Here is a 23,397-nt window from a genome sequence, read left to right as displayed (position 1 = left end):
TAGAAGCTGAAAGGTAAGAGGCTGCTGAACTCCACATTGTATAGAGTGACGTTGCTCTATAAGCTTATAATAGTCTTGGCTTTATTGTGCTGGGTAGCAGCAGTGCGTCGCAGCCCGTTGTGCGCCTCTGCGCTCTGATTGGCTGACGCTGCAGTGATGCTCTGCATCCTGCTCACACCGACAGGAGAGCAGGAGGGAGGGAGGCTGGAAGCGCGGCCGGGAAATCATCACAACACAGGGGGCAAATTCATCATTTCCATTCTATTCCTCATCTGGAGGAGATATTTATACTCAACATGTCTGCAGAAACAGAAGTAGCTGCTGGAGCTAGCGCGTGACTGCTTGTAGGCTACACGACTTAAGACAGCGCGCGAGACGCTGATCAGCCCCTGAGAAAGTCTCACCTTTACACACCGGGAACAGAGACTGAGCAGGTTAACCCAGAGGCCACCAGCATGCCTGTCAACGACCCCGAGAGCATCCTGAGCTACCAGGTAAAGTGCGCTTGAAATGTCTTAATGCATGGCGTGGTGCTTTGACCCTGTAGGATGGCACAGATCAGGCTGCACACAAGCTCCAATAACTGTTAACCTCACTTTAAAACACGCTGTTAACAGAAATTCACTGAAAATTTGCTGCTGGGAAGATGGACTGTTGCATACTTAAGGAGCTATTTAATGACATGAAATGAATATACAGGATAGCCTGTTCTTTTTGTTACTGTTGCATGCATTTTCTAGCTTGTGCAATGTTTAACATTCAGCATTTTATGTTTAAGTGGGCTAAATATTTCCCAAGGATGCTACCTTACATTGGGTTTCCTGCCCTGCAGAGTGATGCTGTATGCGGAGGATGTTGTTGACATTGTTATTCTGAGGTGCTAACACGTGCAGTAATTCCGGGGAGCGTATCGCATTGCTATGCACTGAGAGTTATTTTGACTCTTCGGGCGCACATTTTATTTTGAAAAACTCGTGGCAGTGTTATTGTCAGGTTGCGGCAGATTATTGATTAGAAAAAATATCGATGCATTTGAAACACAGCGCTCAATAAAATCCAAACAGCTCGTCCTGCATGTGAGGAATAACATGAACGGGACAGTTAGGTGGATTTTCAGACGGCTCCTGCTTGTTATTTTCTCAGTTACCCTCAAATGACCTTGACGCCATCCTTACACCACACAGCTGAGTTTCTACTTCCATTTACATGTTCAATATTAGCCCAATCCTGACGGCAGGGGGAGGACAGCCTGTGGTCAAGTGCTGTTTGAACGGGGGAGATGGCATGATCCATGATGTCCTGTTGATGTGTGATCCATTATCAGATCCCAGGTCAGCTGATGAGACAGGGGCAAAGGAGGAAAAAGGAAGGACAAACGGACCATTGAACACACCAGCGCTCTGGGATGTTTATTCAAGCTGCAGTAATGTTTATAGAGCTCGATTATAGCTACCATGTCAGGCAGGATCACAGTTATAATGACTTAATGTAGTTTATACACCAACATGGTGGGTTATAATCACATGGCAGGCAGGGAGACAGATGGAGAAGGAGCAGAGGTGAGCTGGGAAGTCTCTGATATGATTAGACAGGTCTCAGGCAGGATGGGGAAATTGCCCAGGAGCCTCTATCTCCAAACTTATGCCAGTTTAATGTCTCTCTACCGTTTCTGTGGTGGCCTGGTCTGTCAGCATGGACTTGCGTTTGTGCCATCTCCGTCTGAAATCTTTTTAAATGTTTGCCAAAGAACTGTTGAGCAGTAACAAGCAGTGGGAATGGTATTCAGATCCTTTGCCTGAGGAAAAAACATACAAATAGAGGCCAAAAAAACACTCAGCCTATGAGTGCAGGTTTTGCATTCAAAGTTGTACTTAGTAATAGTGAAAGAAATAGCAGTGAAATGTTTCCAAAGCAGAGCGACCCTTTTGCTACATTGGAACAGGTGCGCGTACAGAAGGCTGCTGCCACGATTATGGATGTGTTCATTTATAAGCAGCAATTTGCATAACTGTTGAAGGTGATACAAGTGGCCTTAAACTTACGTTATAATTAAATACACAATAATCGGATTCTCATAATTATTAGTAATACCAGTGTGTAGGATTTTCACTTCCCCTTGGCCTCCCTTTCCAAGCGTGCCAAGAGCCCGCTCTGGAGCCAGTGTTTGGTTCGTCAGGTCAAGACTACTGTAGTGTGTGCAAAACGGCCGTCTCCTATCAAAAAAACCCCACTTTGTGTTTTCACGTGATTACACACTAATGAAAACTTACTCATGATCACTATTTTAAATTTCAGCCATAGCAAAACAAAAGTTACCCAAAGACATTCAGCTTTCTTTCTACTGTGCAGCGACATGCTGTTGTTGTGATGTTAGCTTCAGTAGCATGCGGGCAGCTGCGGCTCAGTGGACGAGTCATTTGTCTTTCAGTGGGAAGGTTGGTGTTTCACTCCCCGGCTGCAGACTACATGTCGTGTCCTGAAGTTTCCCCAGCATGCTCAGCCATCAGTGTGTGACGGTGTGTGAATGATTAACTAGATTGATACTACAGCAGAAGAATAGAAAAGCCTTTTGCCATTTTTAAGTGTGACCGGAGACACTCAGAATTAGTTATAGTTATGTGTTGTGTCACATTCACTTCTGACATATGAATGAACAGACCATGGACTGTCAGATAGCCTCCTAAAGGGGCAGAGCAGTTACGAAATCCACATGACACAAATACAGGAAATGACTGTTATTAATGTGTGTTCACCTTCTCTAACATCAATGTTACTGAAAATGTTCTGTCGGCTAATTATAAGAAGGCTACATGGTTTACAATTGCTATAAAAAGTGTCATATATTTCAATAAAAAGGCACAGTATTCAGTAATTACTCACAATTTCATAAATCGTTACCAAATAAATAGCACATATATGTATAAAAAGCAAAACCCACGAGCAGTAATAAATATGCAAACACATCTAATGCCATACTGTTGCTTCTCGCCTGCCTGGCGACCGTCAGTATACTCCGCTCTGGATGTAATTATTCTGTAAATCTGATACTGTTCTCTGATTACTCCTATTGACTGTTTCATCACTTAGACGTCTCATAATGTGATTATATGACTAACACTATCCTCTCTAATGCAGATGCACAGTTTCATGAAGAACAGTTTCACTGGATATTGAGCCGGCTATTTATCAGTGTCACAAATAGACGAAGAGATACAGAGAAGCACTTTATTGATAGTCAGTGTCAGTGACTCTCTGCGTACATAACTACACAGACATGCTTCAGAATCAATAAGCTGTTGTAAAACAGACAAGAAACCAACGTTGAGAGACAATCGCTGTAGCCGGGCTTAAGCAGTGAGAGGGGCGACCTGATATCAGTTGGCACAGATTTTAGAGAAGATGAATATTTAAAAAGAAAAATCATAGTTTCACTCCCATGCCTGATACCATTAAACTGTGGTGCTTGTTCCACTTTTGTAATTATTTATGGCTTTAAGTCCTCCTAGCACAAGAACGTCACCGTTCCCTCTTTCAGTCCTTTTACATTAGCTATTTGGCATCCCTCCCAAGCTTTCATTTTAATCAGTTTGGTGCCACAGAGTCCATTTAGAGAGAGCGAGCCAACCTCCACTATCTGGTGAATGAATGGCTATTTCAAAAAGGAACACTTCTGTTTCGTCCATATCTTTAATCATCTGTAAAAAAAAGTCTCTCAAGAAACTTAAATTAGGGCCTGTGTCCGCTAACAGCGTTTTTTGTGCTGGCTTTTGTGCCATCAACCTCAGTTTCAGAGCACTTCACACCAGCGCTTACTGTTGCTAGGTTACGAAAGATAAATCCCAAATTTAGGCTTAATATTTGTTTTTATGAAGGAAATTTTGCAAAGAAAACTTAAAAAACGATGGAAAGGAATCGTGTCCTGGCGTTAGCAGCAGCTCTAAGAAATTTCCCCCCTCAAAAAAACCGAAAGGATTAGCGTCTCCTCCGCCATTCTTGTTGTCGAAGTTGATATCTGAAGTCCCGCCCCTTCTTGATTTTGATTGGTCAGTGAGGGAGGAGGGACTTTGACGAGCACCGCGGTGTTCCAAAAAGGCGCTGCCAGTGCAAAAAAACGCTGTTAGTGGACACAGGCCCTTATTGTCCTAAAGTACACCAAATCATGTTGGAAAACTATATGAGTACTGCAGCCCATCCAACGGCACCATTTAGTGGAATTAATTGAGTTTGAAAGCGGACACATTCGAGGAAAAGATCCACAGAGGTTTGAACTCATCACAAGTCAGTCGAAGTGAAAGGAGAGTTTGGTCTCTTCAATTCTTGTTTTTGATCCAGAAAGTTCTTTCCCCTTTTGTGGTCTCAATTCAAACACATTTTTCAAGGTAAAACTTCGAAATCAAACATTTCAATTATCCTCTATGTAACTGTCTCTCACCCACAAAACCAACCAAGGCTGCAGTCGTCATTCTGAAATAAAGAAATTACAGAGCGAGGTCCAAAGAGGCGAAATTGCATGTGTGGCATTGAATAAGGTGTGTATGACTCATGCTAACGTGGGCTGAAGCAGTCAAAACAGCCGCCCCTCTAATCCTATCTCCAGCTCTGCTCTTTCCTGTCTCACTTATTTTCATTACCTCTTCCTTTTCAACCATTTATGTTAACCCATCCTCTGCGGGAAGCCAGTGTGTCTCTGCAGCAGAACAGCTGTGGTGCGACGCTATGAAGCGGCTGTGGCAACCTGTGGCTGGGGCACCAACCTCAGACACAAAGCCCGGTCTGGAAGTGACAGGCCCAGTTGTCTGAGTCAGGATCTGTGTCCCTGATGTCAGATCAGCGTGCTGCTGGAGGAACGGAGGAGAGAGAGGTCCGCTAGGAAAGAGGAGGGGAGGTGGTGTTGGCATGGTTAGATAAAAATAGACGACTGCATAGACACAATCAAGAGGAGTAGTAGAAGTCTCGGGAGAAATGTTGAAGCATTTTGTTAGAGGGAAAGAGGTCAGTGGAGTCAGTATGACAGACATCTAAAAGCCTGGAAAGCCCACACTGAGCTGCTGAATCACAGATGCACTTTGTTAAATCTCCCATTCACTAATGTATCTATATTCATACACAATGTCTTTCTTTTGAGCAAGCAGCCACTTCCTGTGATGTATCTTGTCAGTAATCCCCCTAGATCTCCGGCCTCTTCATATTACCCAGCAGGCCTCACTCCTCTGAAAGCGGCTCCATGCACCCGCCGCTCCCTCACAGTCCTAATGGAGCGAAAGGCCATTTTGGCCCGAGCACATTGATCGCCGCTCTCAGAGCGGAGAATCATTGCTGCTCTATTTGTTCTGGGGGATGAGAGGTACAATGTGTTTCACTGTAGCGCAGGTTAAATAATAGTTAAGAAAGTTTTAAGGTCATAAAGTTCATAAATTCTTTATACCCAATTAAAGCTTAATGTAATAATTTACAGTTTACATATGAAAACAAACATGAAAACCTGTGTTGCTCAAGTCTACAGCCACGCCCGGCATCACTGGGAGGTTAATCAGCATCTGAAGACACTGTTCTCCTCTGCTCTGGGAGTCCAACATCTTTCTGGGACAATCTGCCCCGACACAAAATACATCCAGTATTTGTTTAGAGGAGTGATAGTATCTCTCTCTATTTGGCTTTAACATAATGTGACACTAGATTAGTGAGCCTTAAAGATATAATCTTGAAGATTGTCATGTAAATAAATGTCTGTTAAGTCACTATCTATCGCCGAATGAGGTAACACAATGGTGATTGAGTCGATGGCCCACTGATGAAAGCCTTTGCATTTGCAGTATATAGTATTATTATTGACTGGGTGTCTGTGGCGACATTTGTGGAAAAAATCACAAGCGGCGCCCAGTTAGTGTAGCGTTTTCCATCAGCCAGCAGTGGTTGGTCTGCCAAAGAGGGTAGGCGGAGCTAAGCAGCTGCTTTTCCTGTCTCTGCATTCATGCGAATAAACAGTAATCTACTATGGCTGAACAAACAAAGAAAAGATCGATGACTACAGATACAACTTCAACAATAAGTGAAAATCCAAAGAAAAATAAACAAATTCGTCGCTCAGATGAAGGCAAACAGTCTAAAGAGGAAAGCGACCGTCAGCGAGGAAAATCAAGAGTTACAACCTGAGCCAACCGTGGACGTCACACATGCAGCACTGTCTGGATATCTGGGATGTGTGCTTATCGGCATAGGTGCCGCCAAAAAGAACGAAACGAGATCTTCGAGGTTACAAGTTTAAGTATTCATCGTTTAAATCCGTGACAGATGTATTGAATAGAAGGATTAGATTGAGTAAGATGAGTTTGTCATCAATAACAAAATATAAGTGAGGATGTATCGTTACAGACAAGGTTAACATGTTTTCAAGTAAAGACAATCGGTGCACATAAACATTGAGACAGTTTTTACTTGCTGTAATAATTATTCGTGATCATGGCAGGATTCCTTCCGAACATGGTTTCATTTGAAGTGATTGAGAACTAAATCAAATAACACTCCTAGTTTTGTGCTGCTACTCCGGCTCCCTCCCACAGTCCAAAGACATGTTCCTTAAATTAATTAAGTCCAGTCCTTACTTGTGTTTCTGTTCCCTAACCTGTAACTTTAGATCACACACTCTTGCTTAGAAGCTTCTGTACATATTTTACTCATACATGGATTTTGTCCCCAATCACATACAATGAAAGAGAATTAGAAAGTTAAAGGAATTGTTTTTGACATGACATTATCCTCTGGTTGTGCTCCATTTCTCAAATCCAGCCACAAGGCAGCTGCAGTGATTGTTTCCAATGGGTGGTTACAACTGATATGCATGAAAAGGGCAGAAACTCAAGGACAAGCAGCCATTTTGGGGCCTAGCTGTGGGCCGCCTCTTTGGTGCACAGGCAGTATAATCTGTTTGGAAAATGATTTTTGAGTCATAAACCCTCCCGAGCTGTGACTGATACGGAGCTGGAGGACAAGAGTGGAGAAAAAAAAGGGGGACAGTTGCCAGGAGATCGAAACAGGCTGCAAAAGCACAAATTATTCAGCATGTCAGTGGAAAATCACACACATGTGCTCTGAGGGTCGCAGATGTGCTTACCCACAGCGAGCGCGAGCAAACAAAACTTTAAGTGGCGTGTGAGCTTTTAATTAGCTGAAGCACTTAATGTGACACGGGGGAGGTGAGCTGAGAGGGACAGGGAGCCATTAACCTGCTGAAAACACACATACCTGCATTCATTCAGCATTAAGAAGCTGCTCAGAGGGGACTGTGACAGGGATGACCACAGGCTGTGAGTCATGCTGCGATATCAGGAGCATATGCAGCTGTGTCAGTGAGTCCAGCTCTCATTATACAACATGAAGGAAGATATTTCTTTCTTTATGTCGTTCTCGGAAACACAACTTGACCCATTCTGTTGTTACAGTTATTGAACGAGCATCAGGACAATGATTATTCTCCTTCTGTGTGCGCGCATGTGTGTGTGCGTGTTCGTGCGTGCACCAAATGGATGGGCTAATTGATGATCGGATGGTGCGCCGTCCTTTCTGGGACAAAGAGCTTTTAGAGTCTCTCTCTCTCTCTCTCTTATTGTGCGTCTGTGTTTGGTAAAGCTCCAGCTCTAATGAAGCCGACGGCCTCCAGCCGGAGCTCAGACCCACACACTGCATCCAAGCAGCCACAGCTGCACTTACTGATATCACTTATACACTGTGTGTGTGTGTGTGTGTGTGTGTGTGTGTGTGTGTGTGTGTGTGAATCAGAGTTGTGGTGTGAGGGCACGGAGAGTTTCAGACTGTGTGTGTGTGCATGATGGTTTCCTTTTAAGTAGCTAGTATTGATTTTTATAATATCTATGTGAGGACAATATGAGAGGGGTCACTCTAAGTAATGGCCCTGCTGTGTGTGTGTGCGTGTGCGTGTGTGTGTGCGTGTGTGTGCGTGTGTGCCGTATTCACTTATAGGTAAATATAATTTAAAGTTCAACAGGTTACTTACTGTATATATATTCATATATATTCATAACATATATTTACATGTTGAATATAAAACATTGCGTACTTCTTTATGACTGGCACATTTTTCTCTCGTGTTATGATGTCATATAGTCTGTACAGTTTTAAAAGATTGTCAAAGCTATTATGTTCTCTACATACTCAGCTGCCGGTCGTTTAGATTTTTTATACAGTTACATAAAGATCTCTGCTTTCTTACCTTGCGGCCTCTGTAGATGGTACGCATGGCCCCCCCTCTTCGCAGCTCCAGTTCTCTCAGTCTGTGCAGACAGAAGGCCGGGCAAACCCCCGACAGCCCACTTCAATTCAATCAATCAAATTCAAATTTTATTTGTATAGCGCCAAATCATAACCAGAGTTATTCTTGAGACACTTTACAGAAAGAGCAGGTCTAGACCGACTCTTTGTTACGTTATTTAAAGAGAGGCCCAACATGAATCACCATGAGTAGCACTTAGCAATATTCGACACATTGGCGAGGAAAAACTTCCTTTTAACAGGCAGGAACCTCGAGCAGAACCAGACTCATGTTGAACAGCCATCTGCTTCGACTGGATGGGCCGAAAATGGGATAGAAGGAGATGCAGGATAGAGACGGGCAAAGAGAGCAACAACAACATATGTTCTTGTTACATGAACAACTGGCTCAGAGACCCCGCCAGCCCTGGTGACAGTGTGTTTGTGCATCTCAACTTCCTTACCGTTCCTTAGCACATACCCCCCCATAGTCCATTTATTTCAGCTGCAGATGTAAATTGAAGAAACAGGTCATAATATATACTTTAGTTACTGTACATTAGATTGATAGATATTTCTTTTGCATCCCAGCAGCTCCATTTGCAACATAAAAGTTCAGGACAGGATACAAAAAACATATTTGACATCACATTTCATAAGGGAAGACAGTGTTCAGGGCCCTTTAACGTGCTTCTGATCTGGGATTCAGCTCGATGTTTAATGTTCAGATAGACTGGTGAACAAAAGAGCTTCAGTCTAACCTTATTAAAACCATTGACCCTGTTTCTCTGCTTTGATTGTAACAGTCTCATATTGACCGCTCAGAGCACGGTAGGGGTCAGACACACTGCGGTTTGCCAGTCTTAACATGTTTTTAATGCAGGCTGATTCGTAAATTGTACATTTTATAAAACACCACTCAGACAGGAGTTCATATTTTATCTTTTGGGGACTATTCTTAAACATGAATTTGCTGTTCTAGTGAGTATTTGCAGCAGCAGGAAGTGTAGGAATGCCTTTGTTGCAAAGGTAAATGAGAGCTTCCTTTAGTATATTTTCCATCTGTAAGAGCAGCCTGGTGCTCAGTATAAGAGCCACTGTATCGTGAATGAGAAACTAAGTGCTGGTTCACCTCTTGCTTAAAGGCCCTTAAACAGGAACAAGAGACTGTTTATACATGTAAATACACACAGCTACAAGCCTTTCTTCTATCACCACACTCCCATCCCTTACATAAACATAATTATAAAACCATGAGTCACTTTCAGCGTTTAGCCCGAGCATGACTTCCTAATTAAGTGGCCTTATTCTTTAACAGGACAGAATTGTCTCGGGACAAAGAAGTGCTCAGTCATGGAAAGAGGAAGAAATCCCACCGCACTGATACAGAGGAGAGGGTGTGAGAGGAGGCCGGCAGCGGCAGGCCTCACACACCTGTGAATAAGTGGATGTCTGGGGAGCGCAAAGCTGTTTTGAATTATAAGGGGCCGTCTGCGCTCGTATTTAAGCGTCTGGCATTAAAATATATTTTTGGAGTTGGATTAAAATTTTTGCTTGTAATCAGGTAAGACATTTATCTGTCTGAACTGCATGTTAATTAGTTTTCCTCTTATCGCAAACTTGTGTTATTGTGCTTAGATGTTCAGTTTTAGCACCACAGGGAGGCTGAAGGAATGAGACAGAGGGTAAAATACTACTCTGTGTGCACGTATACAGTCTGAGGTAGAGATAAAACACACACACACACACACTCGCAGCTCGATCCCCTTTTTAACATTTCATAACTGCAGGCGGAAACCAGCATGAATCAAAAAGTGTTGTTTTTATCAATAAACTGTGTGTGTTGTTTTATCAGCCAAACCTCAGGAGATCTAAGAAAAATCACTGCAGCTCTCGCTACAGTACTCCACACAACACACATTCAGGTTAGAGCAAATGTACTTTTAATGAAGGCACTAATAACAGAACATATTGTCTGTATGTTGTTTCCTCAGAATGACTGAGGATCCTGCTCTTTCATGCTCTGACAGGCCGAGACATTTTCATCTGCAGCCCACATAAACAAACCCTCCGCTCTTCCCGGTCACACCTCAGGAAGACAAATTGCAATTATTTTGGCCTCCGCGGCCGTCATGTTGCAGCCCGGGCCGCAGTGCGTGCTGCGTTCGCTTCCTCACTGGATACTGGACGGACCAATTACAGTAAAAGACTCCCTGACAGAGGCTGTAAATCCTCTGTTTCTACTCTGAAAGGCTGACCGTCATCATTCCCACATATATCTTTTTGCTGCATACCAAAGCACACAGAAACACACATTTATACTTTACATGCACAGCCGTTGACCTGAGTGCTAACACTCTGTCTCTGCTCTAGGTTGAGATCATCATGTAGTTTAATTAAAGTGATTCGAGGTGTGCAGGGTTGCTGCAGGTTTTGCACATTACACTAAATGAAATCATGGAGGACCACTTTAACTAAGTTACTGACTAGCTGACTTAAACACAGCAGCTCTGCCCTGAGATTCACTCTTAAGCACTCTTGAGTACGTCTCTTATGTGCCATTTGTATCTATTTATTTAATCATGACAAACAGTATTTCCAGACTGAATTAATTAGTTATTGGCAGATAATTCAATCTACCAAACCAGCAAAGTCTGCGTTCACCACCGTTATAGACCCAGATAACAGGCCCATATGGATCATGTGTCTTATTGAGTGGGTGGAAACACCAGTTATGTGGAGAGAAGCGCTTATCTAGGCTACTAGTGTGTGTGTGTGTGTGTGTGTGTGTGTGTGTGTGTGTGTGTGCGTGCCATCCCCCAACCGTTTGCATTTATTTATAGATTGAATCCATTGATTGGTAACAACTGTTGAGGGCATTTACATGCTGTGCTCACATACGTGCACTACCTCACATGTCACATTTTGCAGCAAAAAGAAGGGGTGTTGGTTGAAGTGTATTAATACTTTGGTGCAGTGACACACGCTCACTGTCTCTGACAGTTTGTGGGAGGTTCCCAGAGATTAGAAATTAAAGATTTACTGCCCGCTGCATGCACCCGTGCAGAGATCCTGCAAACCGAGCTACTGCAGCAGAAGAGTTACAGCGCTGTGTAGAGGTTCCTGCAGCACTCTCCCCTCATTATCACAGGCAGATACATGACCAAGGATAACACGCACCTCGGCACTTCGGCAAACAGCTCTGATTCTAGAGAAAGCCTCGTCACTGTCATAGTAAAACATAGAAACATCCTGCAGCAGGGTGCCAACAGCGGCACTGCAGACGGATGTGGCACTCTGCTAATATGATTTGATTTCCCCTCGATAGTGGAGCCTTTCACGTTCTCTAACTGTTCACCTCTGGCATGTGTGTGTGTAATGGATGTGTGTGCGCGTGCCTGTGTGTCCTTCTCCGCGTGTGTCTGTCAGACGGCCTGAGAATAGACTGTCTGGAATTTGATGCTTATTGTTGAAAAGCTCTCGCAAGTTTGTCCTATTAGTGGCTCGCTGACAGCGTCACTTGTTTGTTTTTAAAGGACACGTCTGCACTTCATGACCTCTGAAGTTTCTTTAAAAGCTGAAGGCGGTTAAACTTCTCCAAAAGAACAACATGGCAGCTGGAGATAGAGGCCCTTGTTAGCACAGGTGATAATGCGCTGCTAATAAACGTACATCATACTTACATGTGTTTTGTGTGCCCCGGTCAGAGGCCAGATGAGGAGGTGGTGGTGGACCAGGGAGGCACCAGCTCAGTGCTGAACATCCACTATGAAAAGGAGGAACTAGAAGGTGAGTGACATGCACAGGTGTAACCAGTCAAACCCTTTACTTTTTGTCCCTTCGCTAACGGTAGCTAAAGCTAGCTAATGGTTTATCAGGTACATCGTGTAATATTGAAATAAGGCTGATTTTCACTATGTTTACACCTGGCCTACATGTACTCAGGTTCTTTTAATTGAAGCTTTTCTGAAGGGAACATTTAAAGTCCTAACTAGCTGAGGATAGAAATGACACCTTGCTGAATTCTACACGAAATAACTAGAAGAGAAACAAGAAGAAAGGGGAACAGATGAAAGTTGAACAGGTTGCATTAAAGTCTGCTTGTGTGACTCAGAGTGAAATTAAACAGAGAGTTAGGTGTTGGTCAAAAGCTTCACAAGAGGAAACATCATGCTGTTTGCTGTCCAACATTAGCCTTAACCACTGCCATCTGTAATTATCATCACTGCGCTCAGTGTTGAACACAACATGCTGTGATAACAAGAGACTGACTGTATCTGACACTGAGCTTCAATACTCAGTATGAACTCCAGAACAGTCAGACTTCTAAAACTAGAAACTAGATGAGCAAATTGTTTTGAATATAAAGTTGAACCTAAGTTTTAATCTTCATGTTTGTGTTAGTTTGTTGAACATTATATTTTGGGGTGCAATGAGGATACAAAGCTGCCGAGCTGCAGCTGAGCGATCCGCCTCTGAACATGTAATTATCCCTCCAGGAACGCAGTCGTAATTGGCCTGGTGACACACACACACACACACACACACACACACCTGTCTCTCCCCAGTGAGGACTGACAGATTCCCCCCCGCAAGCCTCCTCTGAATAGGTGGATGATTCATTATTAATGTTCAGCTCTATTCATCTCCACCAGACAAGGAGACAACATAACAACCTTATGCCCTCAAAACAACACACTCTGCGAACAACACACATGCACGTATGCACACATGCACGCACACACACACGAGGATGATGAGCTTGAATTAATCGTGTAAATATATGATATACGAGATACAGTAAGTGGTCATAGGAGATCTGCTGCAGGCAGAGTGAGGTCAGGTCACCTGTAGTGTACATTTAAAATAACTAAGAACTGTCCTCACTGTCCTCACTCTAATCTGCGGTACAGGCGCTTTTCTTAAATGTTCCCCCTGTTTAAGGTGTCATGTACTAGATGTAATGCCTTTAGAAAAAGTGATTGATGCAGTTTGATTGCAAATGAAAGTTATGCCTCTGTCGAGCTCGTTAAAAAAGATGAATGGTTTGAGTTTGAACTGGTCAGCAGAGTTATTATGTAGAACCAATTTTCCTCCACTGAAAGGCAAACTGCAGGTGTGAAGGTTGTTGCTAACACGTTCTGCGCAGGGAGCATTGTCTACTACACATGTTGCCAAATCACTGTTACAGGAAGAAACATATTTGGGAGCTTAAAATTGGATCCATCTGCTATGGAAAAAGAAAGACTAAAATGTGCCTTCTTGCTGTACTTCAAAGAAGAGAAAAAATGAGCCAAATCCATCCTGATAAGGAAGTTAAACTCCTTCTGATAAGCAGCAGTTTCAGTGCAGTTGAAAAACTCCCACTTTTAAGCCTTTTTAACGTTTTTAGCCTTTTATTTTTTCTGTTTTTTTGCTCATATGGCCATATTTGTATATAACATGACATACCCGATAACCCATTAACTACCATCAGACAACAGCTACAGTTACCATTAAATAAGTGTTAGTGATAGCATGATAAACACGTTTAATGTTATTATCAAAGCACTTTAAGGAACCTATTTTCGACGTCTGTTTTTGAGGTCTATTTTTGACTTCCGTTTTTCAACCTCAATTTTCGACGCCAGGTCCGGACCTGTGTCGAGAAAATTAATAAAGCATTAATATAAGTCTTAAACCAGCTGGATTTTATATTTTTTTGGTTGCTTTAATAAGAATATAAACACTTAATTATACATTTATAAGCAGTTAACTGTGCTCTTATTAACTGTTACATATGCCATTTGGAGCAACAGGCAACAATGCAATACCAATATGAATACATAATTACTCCTACTAATTTCTTATGAACATATTTATGATGCTTTTATTAACACCTATTTAGTCTTATTAACACATTATAAGGTCTTATAAGGGCTTTACAACCTACTGACTAATACTTACTACAAAGACCTTAATTCTAAGCATTAAGAAGCAAATAGACAATAGTGATGATATTACAGCAACATGTATGTATAACAAAGTCAAATCTCTCTCTGGCTTCCCTTCAGGCCACAGGACTCTGTTTGTGGGGGTTCGGATGCCCAGGCAGAGCCACCGTCATCACAAGCCCCACGGCTCTCGCCACCGTAAGAGAGACAGACGGGCCGGAAGCCTCGCCACACAACAAAGCGAGGAAACTGAGACGACCACCTCCAGTCACGGTAACACAACAAACACAATAGCTTCTTCTTACGCAGCTTGTTTGCCAACAGCGCTGTCTGCTTTTCAAGTCCGAGAGAAAGAGATGCATGAAAAAATGTCATGGCTCCGTGTAGAACATTCACCTCCCAGCGAGGAGGGGGTCAGCGGCTGTTAAACAAAGCCCATCAATATTGTGGGCACTTCACACACACGCATAAATCCACACACAGCACTCCAGGCTAAAATTGACAAGCTTGATAATTAGCTACCAAAGAGCAGGAAGTAGTCAGCATGTTACGTGTGTTTGTGTGTGTGTATTCTTAGGTAGATTTTTGTGTGTGTATGGAGCCAGGAGTCATATAAAAGGCATGTGAAGACCAAGTGTGTGATGTTGTAACCTCTCATCCCTCCTCTCACTTCATCAGACACGCCGTCCCAGCGGGTCCAGTTCATTCTGGGCACAGAGGAGGACGCTGAACATGTGGCCCATGAGCTGTTCACTGAGCTGGATGAGATCTGTGTGAAGGATGGCAAGGATGCTGAGTGGAAGGAAACAGCCAGGTCAGGATCTCCTCTGGGAGATGTTTGCAACAATGCTGTGCAATAAAGCCTGTGACAGGCCGGCAGCTCTACAGCTTTACTGTTAGGAAGAGGGACGTTTACAGGATGTGGATACTTTGAAAGCTTAGTGGATCATTTTTCGGTCAGTTTGCTCCAAGTGAGATTCTCCAGAGAGAGAGAGAGAGAGAAATAGTGCTGTCTGCTGAATCTCAGTTTCACATGTTTATGTCAAAGCTTCAGATAGTTCTGTAAATATTTACAGACTCAATGGTGTGCAAACCAGACTGTAAGAGAAGTAATAGTGCCACTTGTGTTGGATGGGAAAACATCTTGTGTTTAAAGGTTTAAAGTGCCCTTCTTCCTGTCTGCACTGAGCTGATCCAGGCCTTTTTCATAGACTACAAAAGACCCAGTTTAGGAATAAAAAGTTCTCTACCCAGTGTGGAGAAGAAGGCACAGTTATCACGCAACACACTCCTACCTACTTTAAAGGGAAGAGGTAATGCTTTCAAGTGATTAAGATTAATTAATTTTACGTCTGAAAATTTTAATTAATGTTTTTCAACCTTTAAATTTACTTTCTGGAAATCCACAATATCTTTTCTACCATTATAAGAACATTTGATGAAGCATTTATTGAAAATATAACTAAAGAAAATCATTATGAGAGAATGAATTAAATAGAAAAAAATTGATGAAATGTAAACAAAGAGATCCTAAACTGTAGCTAACTAATTCTGCTGCTGGTAGCAGAGAAAAAACTGAAAGAATAATGTTCTAACATCCTATCCTATGAAATGTTCAAAGGAAAGCTTAATAATAGGCTAAAACTACTTTATGTCATCTAGGATTTACTCTAAACCAACTGATGAATTCTGGAGCTCTCTGAAGTTAAAGATAAAAGTGTTGATAACAAATTAACGGCCCTGATTTCTTCCCCGTCTTTACCTCGCAGGTGGCTGAAGTTCGAGGAGGACGTGGAGGACGGCGGGGAGAGGTGGAGCAAGCCGTACGTCGCCACTCTCTCCCTCCACAGCCTGTTCGAGCTCCGCAGCTGCATCATCAATGGCAGCGTGTTGCTCGACATGCACGCCGACTGCATCGAGGAGATCGCAGGTAAGAGTTTTCCCAGGAGACGTACTGTATATTATTATCTCAGTACCAGAGAATCTATTCTCAAGAGAAAAAGGCAAAGTCTGTCTGACATTTTTTTCATAAGGATGTTGCAAGAAACCAACTCGCTTTTATAGACAGACGATTTCACACTTTATTTCTGTCGTTCCCTTCCTCGCTCTCTAAAGTCACTTCTTGCTCATGTCCTTGAGTAGATATTACTGCCATTGACATAAACCAGGCTCCATATCTCAGCTGAGATGCCTGCATGATGTGTGTTACAAATCGATTTATCGTCTAAGAGAGGACACACACACACACACACTCACACAGTACAGGCCTGAGGGGAGCATCATCATCGTGTTGGATGCAGGAACACACAAAAACAGACTCAGGTTGTCAGTCATAACAACATCTGAAACAAGCACCAAACTGTCGAGTGCTCACAGCTCAGCAGTGGCTGCTGAAGCTTTGAGTCATGATTAAAACAAACAGTTTGGTTGCTCAGCGGTTGTATTTACTGGAACGTTGCAGCGGAACTTCTAATGAACCTGATTTGCATTAAAATCTATAATCGGAAACAGCTCTCACCCCACTTCGAGCTCATTTGCATACAACTGTGATTAAGTATGCATCTGTGATCTGCATGTGGCACACGATTGGATTGGCACAGTCAAAGCACGTCCATATATAAATGATTTATGTACAACATGAAAGAAGTTCAGCACACTCGCTACATTCTCTTCTGCAATTTCATCACATACACAGATATATACATGGTTCAAGGCCCTCCATTAGTCACTCCTCCCCACGGTCAGATTGTGACAGGTTAACTGCCTGAACAACCTTGCTGCCTGCAGCCAATCCTCTCCTCCAGCTCGCCACTGCACCTCTCACGTCCCTCTCTCCTTCTCCACGTGACTCCTGCCAGCTGCACCTGCATGCAAAACCGGCAGCCGAGACGGTAGAAGAGACAGACTTCTTTATTCATTCACTTGTTTATTTTTGGAAGTGTGGCAAAACTCGGGCCCAAAATATCTAGGAGAAGATTCTAGGAAAGTTATAAAATCATGTTATTAAAATCCACACGATGCTAATAAAATGAATGTGTTGAATGAATCTCTGGAGCGCCGAGGAGCCGGAGGGCAAATCACCGCATTCTAATTCATTAAGACTTCACCTATAAATGTAAACATAGTCCGAATAACAACATTAAAAATACTTTCACATAAATGTACGTTGAAGATAATTTGCCTTGCTCTATAAACCACCCAGGTGCTCAAATCACTCGGCTGATATGTTAAGTGGTAAATCAAGGATTCAAATTGTGTTTAGAAAGTCAGCATGCCCTTATCAAGCCAATGACTCCTTTAAAAAGTCTGACATTTTGACTGATGACTTAAATTCTACTTGAATGTAACTTACTCGATTAACAGCCCCAAGAAACTGTTTAAGAAACAGGCTGCAAACAGCAGTTCTATAAACATTAAAGGTTTATTTCTGAACCCGTCATATGAGTAACTGAGTTGGATGAGCTCAAATTAGAATAATGCGATGTGAGAGTGGAGGCTATATCAGACGTACCACCTGAGAGTCTGATTGAATCTGAGGCTCCTTTGTGTGGTTCTCTTGTCACTGTCCTTATTAACATGGCTGATTGTGCTGCTGCTGAGCTCGACACATCAGCGCTGGCCTTGAAGAGTGCTCAGAATAAAATCAGGCACTGCAGTGTGTGTGTGTGTGTGTGTGTGTGTGTGTGTGTGTGCGTGTGTGTGCGAGACAGTTTGACTGACTGTGGAGGAAAAGGACAGAAGGAAAAGATCCAGTTCTGACTCAGCAAGTCCGTATGGGAAAAGAAAGGAGAGGGAGGAGAGAGGGGATGGAGAGATACTGATTATCCTCTGCGGTCCCACATGACCACATGCGTCTGGCACATATTGACCTGCTGTTTCCAACCCTCACTGCATGTTCAGCACTGTGCCTTCACATATTGACCGATAGCTGGAGAGATTCCAACAACGTAACCACAGAAATTATACTTATATTTAATCGTTTAAAAAAGGCTCTACATTTGGAGAAACAGGATTCTATATTTACATTCTTTTGTGTGTCGAGCTCATTGATTATAAAGGGAGTAAAGCTGGTCACAATAGGACACACACTGTACATATTAAGGCTCTCTTAGGCCACGATTTTAAGAAGAGTCTGTGTCTGTGTGCTGCAGACATGGTGCTGGACCACCAGGAGGCGTCCAATGAGCTGGACGACAGCGTGAGAGTGAAGGTGCGCGAGGCTCTCCTGAAGAGACACCACCACCAGAATGAGACGAAGAAGAAGAACCTGATCCCCATCGTTCGCTCCATCGCGGAGGGAACACGCAAACAGTCAGAGCCCCATCTGACAGGTGGGTTTCATTCTGTAACCGCACATGCAGACAGATAATAGACAAGTGAATTGATAGCTTTAATACATTTTTTTGGCATGAATGAAATGTGGAAATTACAATTACTTATGGACATCTGGATACAGGATAACATCAAAGGCCTAAAACACAAGAGGGAGTGCTGTTACACTGAATATCAGCATGACTTTGATTAGGTCTTATTTAGTTTAACAGCACTCCCTCTTGTGTGATATTCATAATAATCATATTTATGGTTGGAAATAAAAGAAGACAGGAAGAAGAGAGGGAACAAGACGAAGTAATATACAGACATTAAAGCTTTCCACTTTCCTGAGCAGATATATAAGCATTCTGCTTTCTCTGTTTATTTGTTTCATTTTGCACTTGGCAGATCAATAAATATATGTACTGATTCTGTCTCTCTGAAACTCCCACATCCCTACTGTTAAGCAGGGTCAGCAACATCTCCCCAGCCGCCACCAGCCACAGATCAAGCTAAGAACGGTGGACAGGACAACGCGCAAGTGGACCTCAGTAAGGTAAACACATGTTTTTTTGAATGAGCAGTTTTTTCAGAGGACGCTGTTTATGAATATGGATGTATGACGTTAACACCGCTATAGAATATGGGTATAAAAGAGGGTAGATATAATTAGGGTGACACATCTAACAGTGTTAGACATCTTTTCTTACGTCAACTGTATTTATGTTTGTATGTTATCACTGTTTGACGTGCTGTCATCGCCATCAAATAGGTCACATAGTGCCCCCTAGGAAACAACAGGAGAACTACACTTGTTTAAGTTGCATCCCACAGCAGAGGACAATCAGTGCAAGACTATACAGTAAAGCATTATGGGACACAGATAAAAGCTTCCATTTAGCCTTTCATTCCCTCCTGGATTTTTGTTGAGTCTAATATACTTGTCGCCTGCACTTGTTGTGGGAGAACTAACTCAACACCTCTCTGTCTGTTCTCTCTTTTGATTCGTTGGTAAAATGATGTGACCTCGTCTCACCAGGTGGACATGCACTTCATGAAGAAGATTCCAGAGGGTGCAGAAGCCTCCAATGTACTTGTGGGAGAACTGGACTTCCTGGAGAGGCCCATTGTGGCGTTTGTCCGCCTCTCCCCTGCTGTGCTGCTAACCGGACTCACCGAGGTCCCCATACCAACCAGGTAGAAGGAAACCGCTCTCTTTGCAGATAAATGTTTAAAATTTAGAAACTATCCAGGATTTTTTAATCATCTGCTGACATATATCAGGTTCCTCTTCATTCTCCTGGGCCCTGATGGAAAGGCTCAGCAATACCACGAAATTGGACGCTCCATGGCGACCATCATGACAGACGAAGTAAGATGAAAGCTCCAGAAACATTCACAGAGCAAATGTTGACTCTTGCAAAGGAAGGCCGTTCATTCATTTCCCCTGTCCTTCACTTCTCTCTGCACCAGATCTTCCACGATGTAGCATACAAGGCGAAGGACAGAAGTGACCTGCTGGCTGGGATAGACGAGTTCCTGGACCAGGTGACAGTCCTACCACCGGGAGAGTGGGACCCCTCCATCCGCATCGAGCCCCCAAAGAATGTCCCCTCTCAGGTACACAGCTGTGACGAGGAAGGGTTTTACTTTTCAGGTTGGAAAATTAGCAAAAACATGGTGCAATAAAGGAAAATGTAGCCGTGAAAAAGTGTGGAGCCAGTTTTTGATTTATTGTTTGATCCTGGACTGTCACTGGGTGCCTGCAGGAGAAAAGGAAAATGCCTGGAGTCCCAAATGGCACTGCCTACCTGGTAGAGGAAGAGCTGCATGCTGAGCACCACGGGCCAGAGCTGCAGAGAACTGGAAGGTACTTTGTTATTTTAAAAGCTGTTTACCAAAATACAGATTCTGTGTTTCAGAGATATATGCCATCCATGGTTAATATGACAACATTTAATATGTCAAAAAGCAGGATGTTTAGTGGATAGCCCTCAAATGTAATTATTTATTAAGATATTCTTTTATAAAAATAACCTTTGGAAAAAATGGATTTAGCACCTGATCTGGTTTGGCAGGGACGTGTGGGAGCCTGGTGATGGGTTTAGCACTCTCCAGCATATTTGACAGTTGCTCGGGCCACAAACCTAAATTTAGATTTGTGTGGAGCTGAGGTGGGAGAATCAAGTGACAACCACAATGACCAAGAGTGACAGCCTGAAAGACAAGCATGCACACGGACACTGCTTACTTAATTCCTCAAAGACAAAGTGAACAACCTCTGATAATATTGCTTTTGCTTAAATCCAGTTATTACACTTCTCAACATGCTGCTGTGATGGAAAAGTGTGTTCGAGGATACTGTGACATCCCCAATAATAACCCATCAGAAGGGTTTTGGTTGTAGTCAAAGGTAATATAGCCTGGAAAACTTTAGCTTTCCATGCCCACACAGGTGTTCTGGCTGATGAGAACTCAAAGGTTATAAGGGGAAGAGCCATAAAGGGAATTACATGACTTTACCAAACACAGTGTGCAAAGAACAGGTGAAAAGGAGAGAAAGAGTCGAGCACAGTCTGCACACGCTCACACAGTCCTGAGAAGAGGTTTGAACAAGGGAAATGAGTGAAAACACCTTTGTGGTCGACCATGACTGTGTTTAATTATCCTCTTACTGGAACAGTAACCTTTAAAATGCCACCATGACACCAACAAGAAAAGTTAAATTAGTTTTCTATACTTAGGAATTTGGAAAACTAGATGTTGTGGAATTTCCTTTTTTTTTTGTCCTTTAGTTTTTCTCAGAGCGAGCATGAAATTATACTTTTTTATTGCTGTTGTTTTCAGATGGTTGTTTGCCCCTAATGGTATAGGATAAATTGTTCGCCAGCTCCCCCTGAAAGGAATGGTTTGCTCATTAGCTCCCTTGCTCGGATCTACATGAAAAGATTGTTACCGCCAATGGTGATCTAAAACAGAGAGTTATGTGTTAGGTAACGCTAAAGATGCATATTTCCCAATATGCCAAACAATTCCTTTGTCAATAGATATGATTTTCCATACTCGACAACTTCAAGCACCTCTCTTTTTGTTGTGCGCGTGTGATCAGGTTGTTTGGTGGCCTAATCCTGGACATCAAGAGGAAAGCTCCGTTCTATCTGAGTGACTTTAAGGACGGTATGAGCCTCCAGTGTGTTGCCTCCTTCCTCTTCCTCTACTGTGCCTGCATGTCTCCTGTCATCACGTTCGGAGGACTGCTGGGGGAGGCGACAGAGGGACGCATCGTAAGAGGACAAACACACTCAGACAAACATTTAAATTGTGACTAGAACATAATGATACTACATAGGCATTGTTCATATTTAATAAGACCTTCTCTCTGTATTTCCACCGTCTGTTTAAGAGTGCCATAGAGTCCTTACTGGGTGCTTCTATGACTGGAGTGGCCTACTCTGTGTTTGCTGGTCAGCCTCTAACCATTCTAGGCAGCACCGGTCCCGTGCTTGTCTTTGAGAAAATCCTCTACAAGTTCTGCAAGTATGTATCACAACAACCTCTCTGACATAGTTATCTTCACCATCCTGAGATTTGTTTTGCTCACCGATTACGTATCCTCCTCCTGCTTTCTTACCAGGGACTACGACTTGTCCTATCTTTCGTTGAGGACTTGCATTGGCCTGTGGACCGCCCTGCTGTGTTTGGTGCTTGTAGCCACAGATGCTAGCTCGCTTGTGTGCTACATTACTCGGTTCACGGAGGAGGCCTTTGCCGCCCTAATCTGCCTCATCTTCATCTACGAGGCATTGGAGAAGCTCTTTCACCTGGGGGAAGTCTACCCCTTCAATGCACACAGTGATCTGGACAAACTCACGCTGGCTTAGTAAGTAACGAAATGATGATGGTGTTATGGCTGTAAAGTGCTCGCTTTAAGGTTGATAAGTGAAGAACATGGAGGTTGTAGGTTCTCAACAGGAATTGTACAGTTAGAAAAGCAATACAGAATAGTATCATCCGCAAAAGATGGATATTACAGTCATTGTACCGAAGAGACAATATTATTAATGTAAATAGTAAATAAGAGAGGTCCCAGAACTAATCCTTGTGGAACACCTTTTTTTACTCTGATTGGATATTTCTAGGCTTGACACACTGAAAGCTATCAAAAAGGTCATTTTGATTCTGTGGGGACTATTGCTTCTCAAAAAGACACTGAGGAATTGCTAGACTGTGGATGTTAATGTTTAGCCACGTGAAAAATAGTGTGCTCATCCCGGTCTCCAATCACAACCACCTGCCCTGGTGAGCTCACTTATATGCCCTTTCACTCATACTCCACCCAGTGGTCATAATAATGAATACAAAAATACACAAATAATAAATGCACTTATAATGGCTGCAACAGAGTCCAACCAGATTTTGCAGTGCCTGAGTAAGAATAAAGGATCGTCTTTGTTTAAAGCTTTTGACAAGTCAGTGAAAACAGCAGAACAATGCTTCTTCTCGTCTATGGTTAACAGCTAATGTGACAGCTGAGATTGTGCTATAAATAGGTCTGAATCCAGTCTGGTTAGGGTTTAAAATAGATTATTTTGAGAGAAATATTTTCACCTGCATGTTGACCTAGTAGATTCTTAATTGTTTTAAGTCAATTTTTGCATTGTTCTAGTCAAATAATAACTGTCTTTCACTTTCTATGAGAGTCTCCTCACTGAGCGACTCTGGCCTTGTTGTCTCCTTGTTCCATCTGTAAAAGCTGTCAGATCACAGTCTCCAATAGCGTTCCCTTTATGTCTGGCCTAATTTGACTGTGAGCCCATCCTTTTTTAGTCAGCCACTGATATTTCTTCTGTGGTTTGCTCTCTCTCTCTCTCTGTCTCTCCCTGTC

The 23,397-nt window shown here is 42.8% G+C and overlaps 1 protein-coding gene across 1 annotated transcript in view; it reads left to right on the top strand.

Moving 5' to 3' along the window:
- Positions 1-291: 291 nt before the first annotated feature.
- The window catches only part of slc4a8 (solute carrier family 4 member 8), a 31,174-nt gene continuing 8,068 nt past the window's right edge, over positions 292-23,397 (top strand). The window contains exons 1-14 of the mRNA XM_069678262.1: positions 292-494; positions 11,973-12,054; positions 14,319-14,471; positions 14,877-15,012; positions 15,968-16,128; positions 18,350-18,529; positions 18,983-19,068; positions 19,552-19,709; positions 19,797-19,884; positions 19,986-20,132; positions 20,282-20,382; positions 21,622-21,796; positions 21,916-22,049; positions 22,147-22,392. Of these exons, the coding sequence (XP_069534363.1) occupies positions 456-494; positions 11,973-12,054; positions 14,319-14,471; positions 14,877-15,012; positions 15,968-16,128; positions 18,350-18,529; positions 18,983-19,068; positions 19,552-19,709; positions 19,797-19,884; positions 19,986-20,132; positions 20,282-20,382; positions 21,622-21,796; positions 21,916-22,049; positions 22,147-22,392 (1,886 nt within the window). The 5' untranslated portion in view covers positions 292-455. The remainder of the gene's footprint in view (positions 495-11,972; positions 12,055-14,318; positions 14,472-14,876; positions 15,013-15,967; positions 16,129-18,349; positions 18,530-18,982; positions 19,069-19,551; positions 19,710-19,796; positions 19,885-19,985; positions 20,133-20,281; positions 20,383-21,621; positions 21,797-21,915; positions 22,050-22,146; positions 22,393-23,397) is intronic.

This window comes from Semicossyphus pulcher, unplaced genomic scaffold (genome assembly GCF_022749685.1).
Source record: "Semicossyphus pulcher isolate SPU_LCO1_2020_fin unplaced genomic scaffold, fSemPul1.0.p SCAF_3, whole genome shotgun sequence".
Lineage (NCBI taxonomy): Eukaryota > Metazoa > Chordata > Actinopteri > Labriformes > Labridae > Semicossyphus > Semicossyphus pulcher.
The sequence above is the reverse complement of the archived record's forward strand: the minus strand, read 5'-3'. Positions and strand labels throughout refer to the sequence as shown.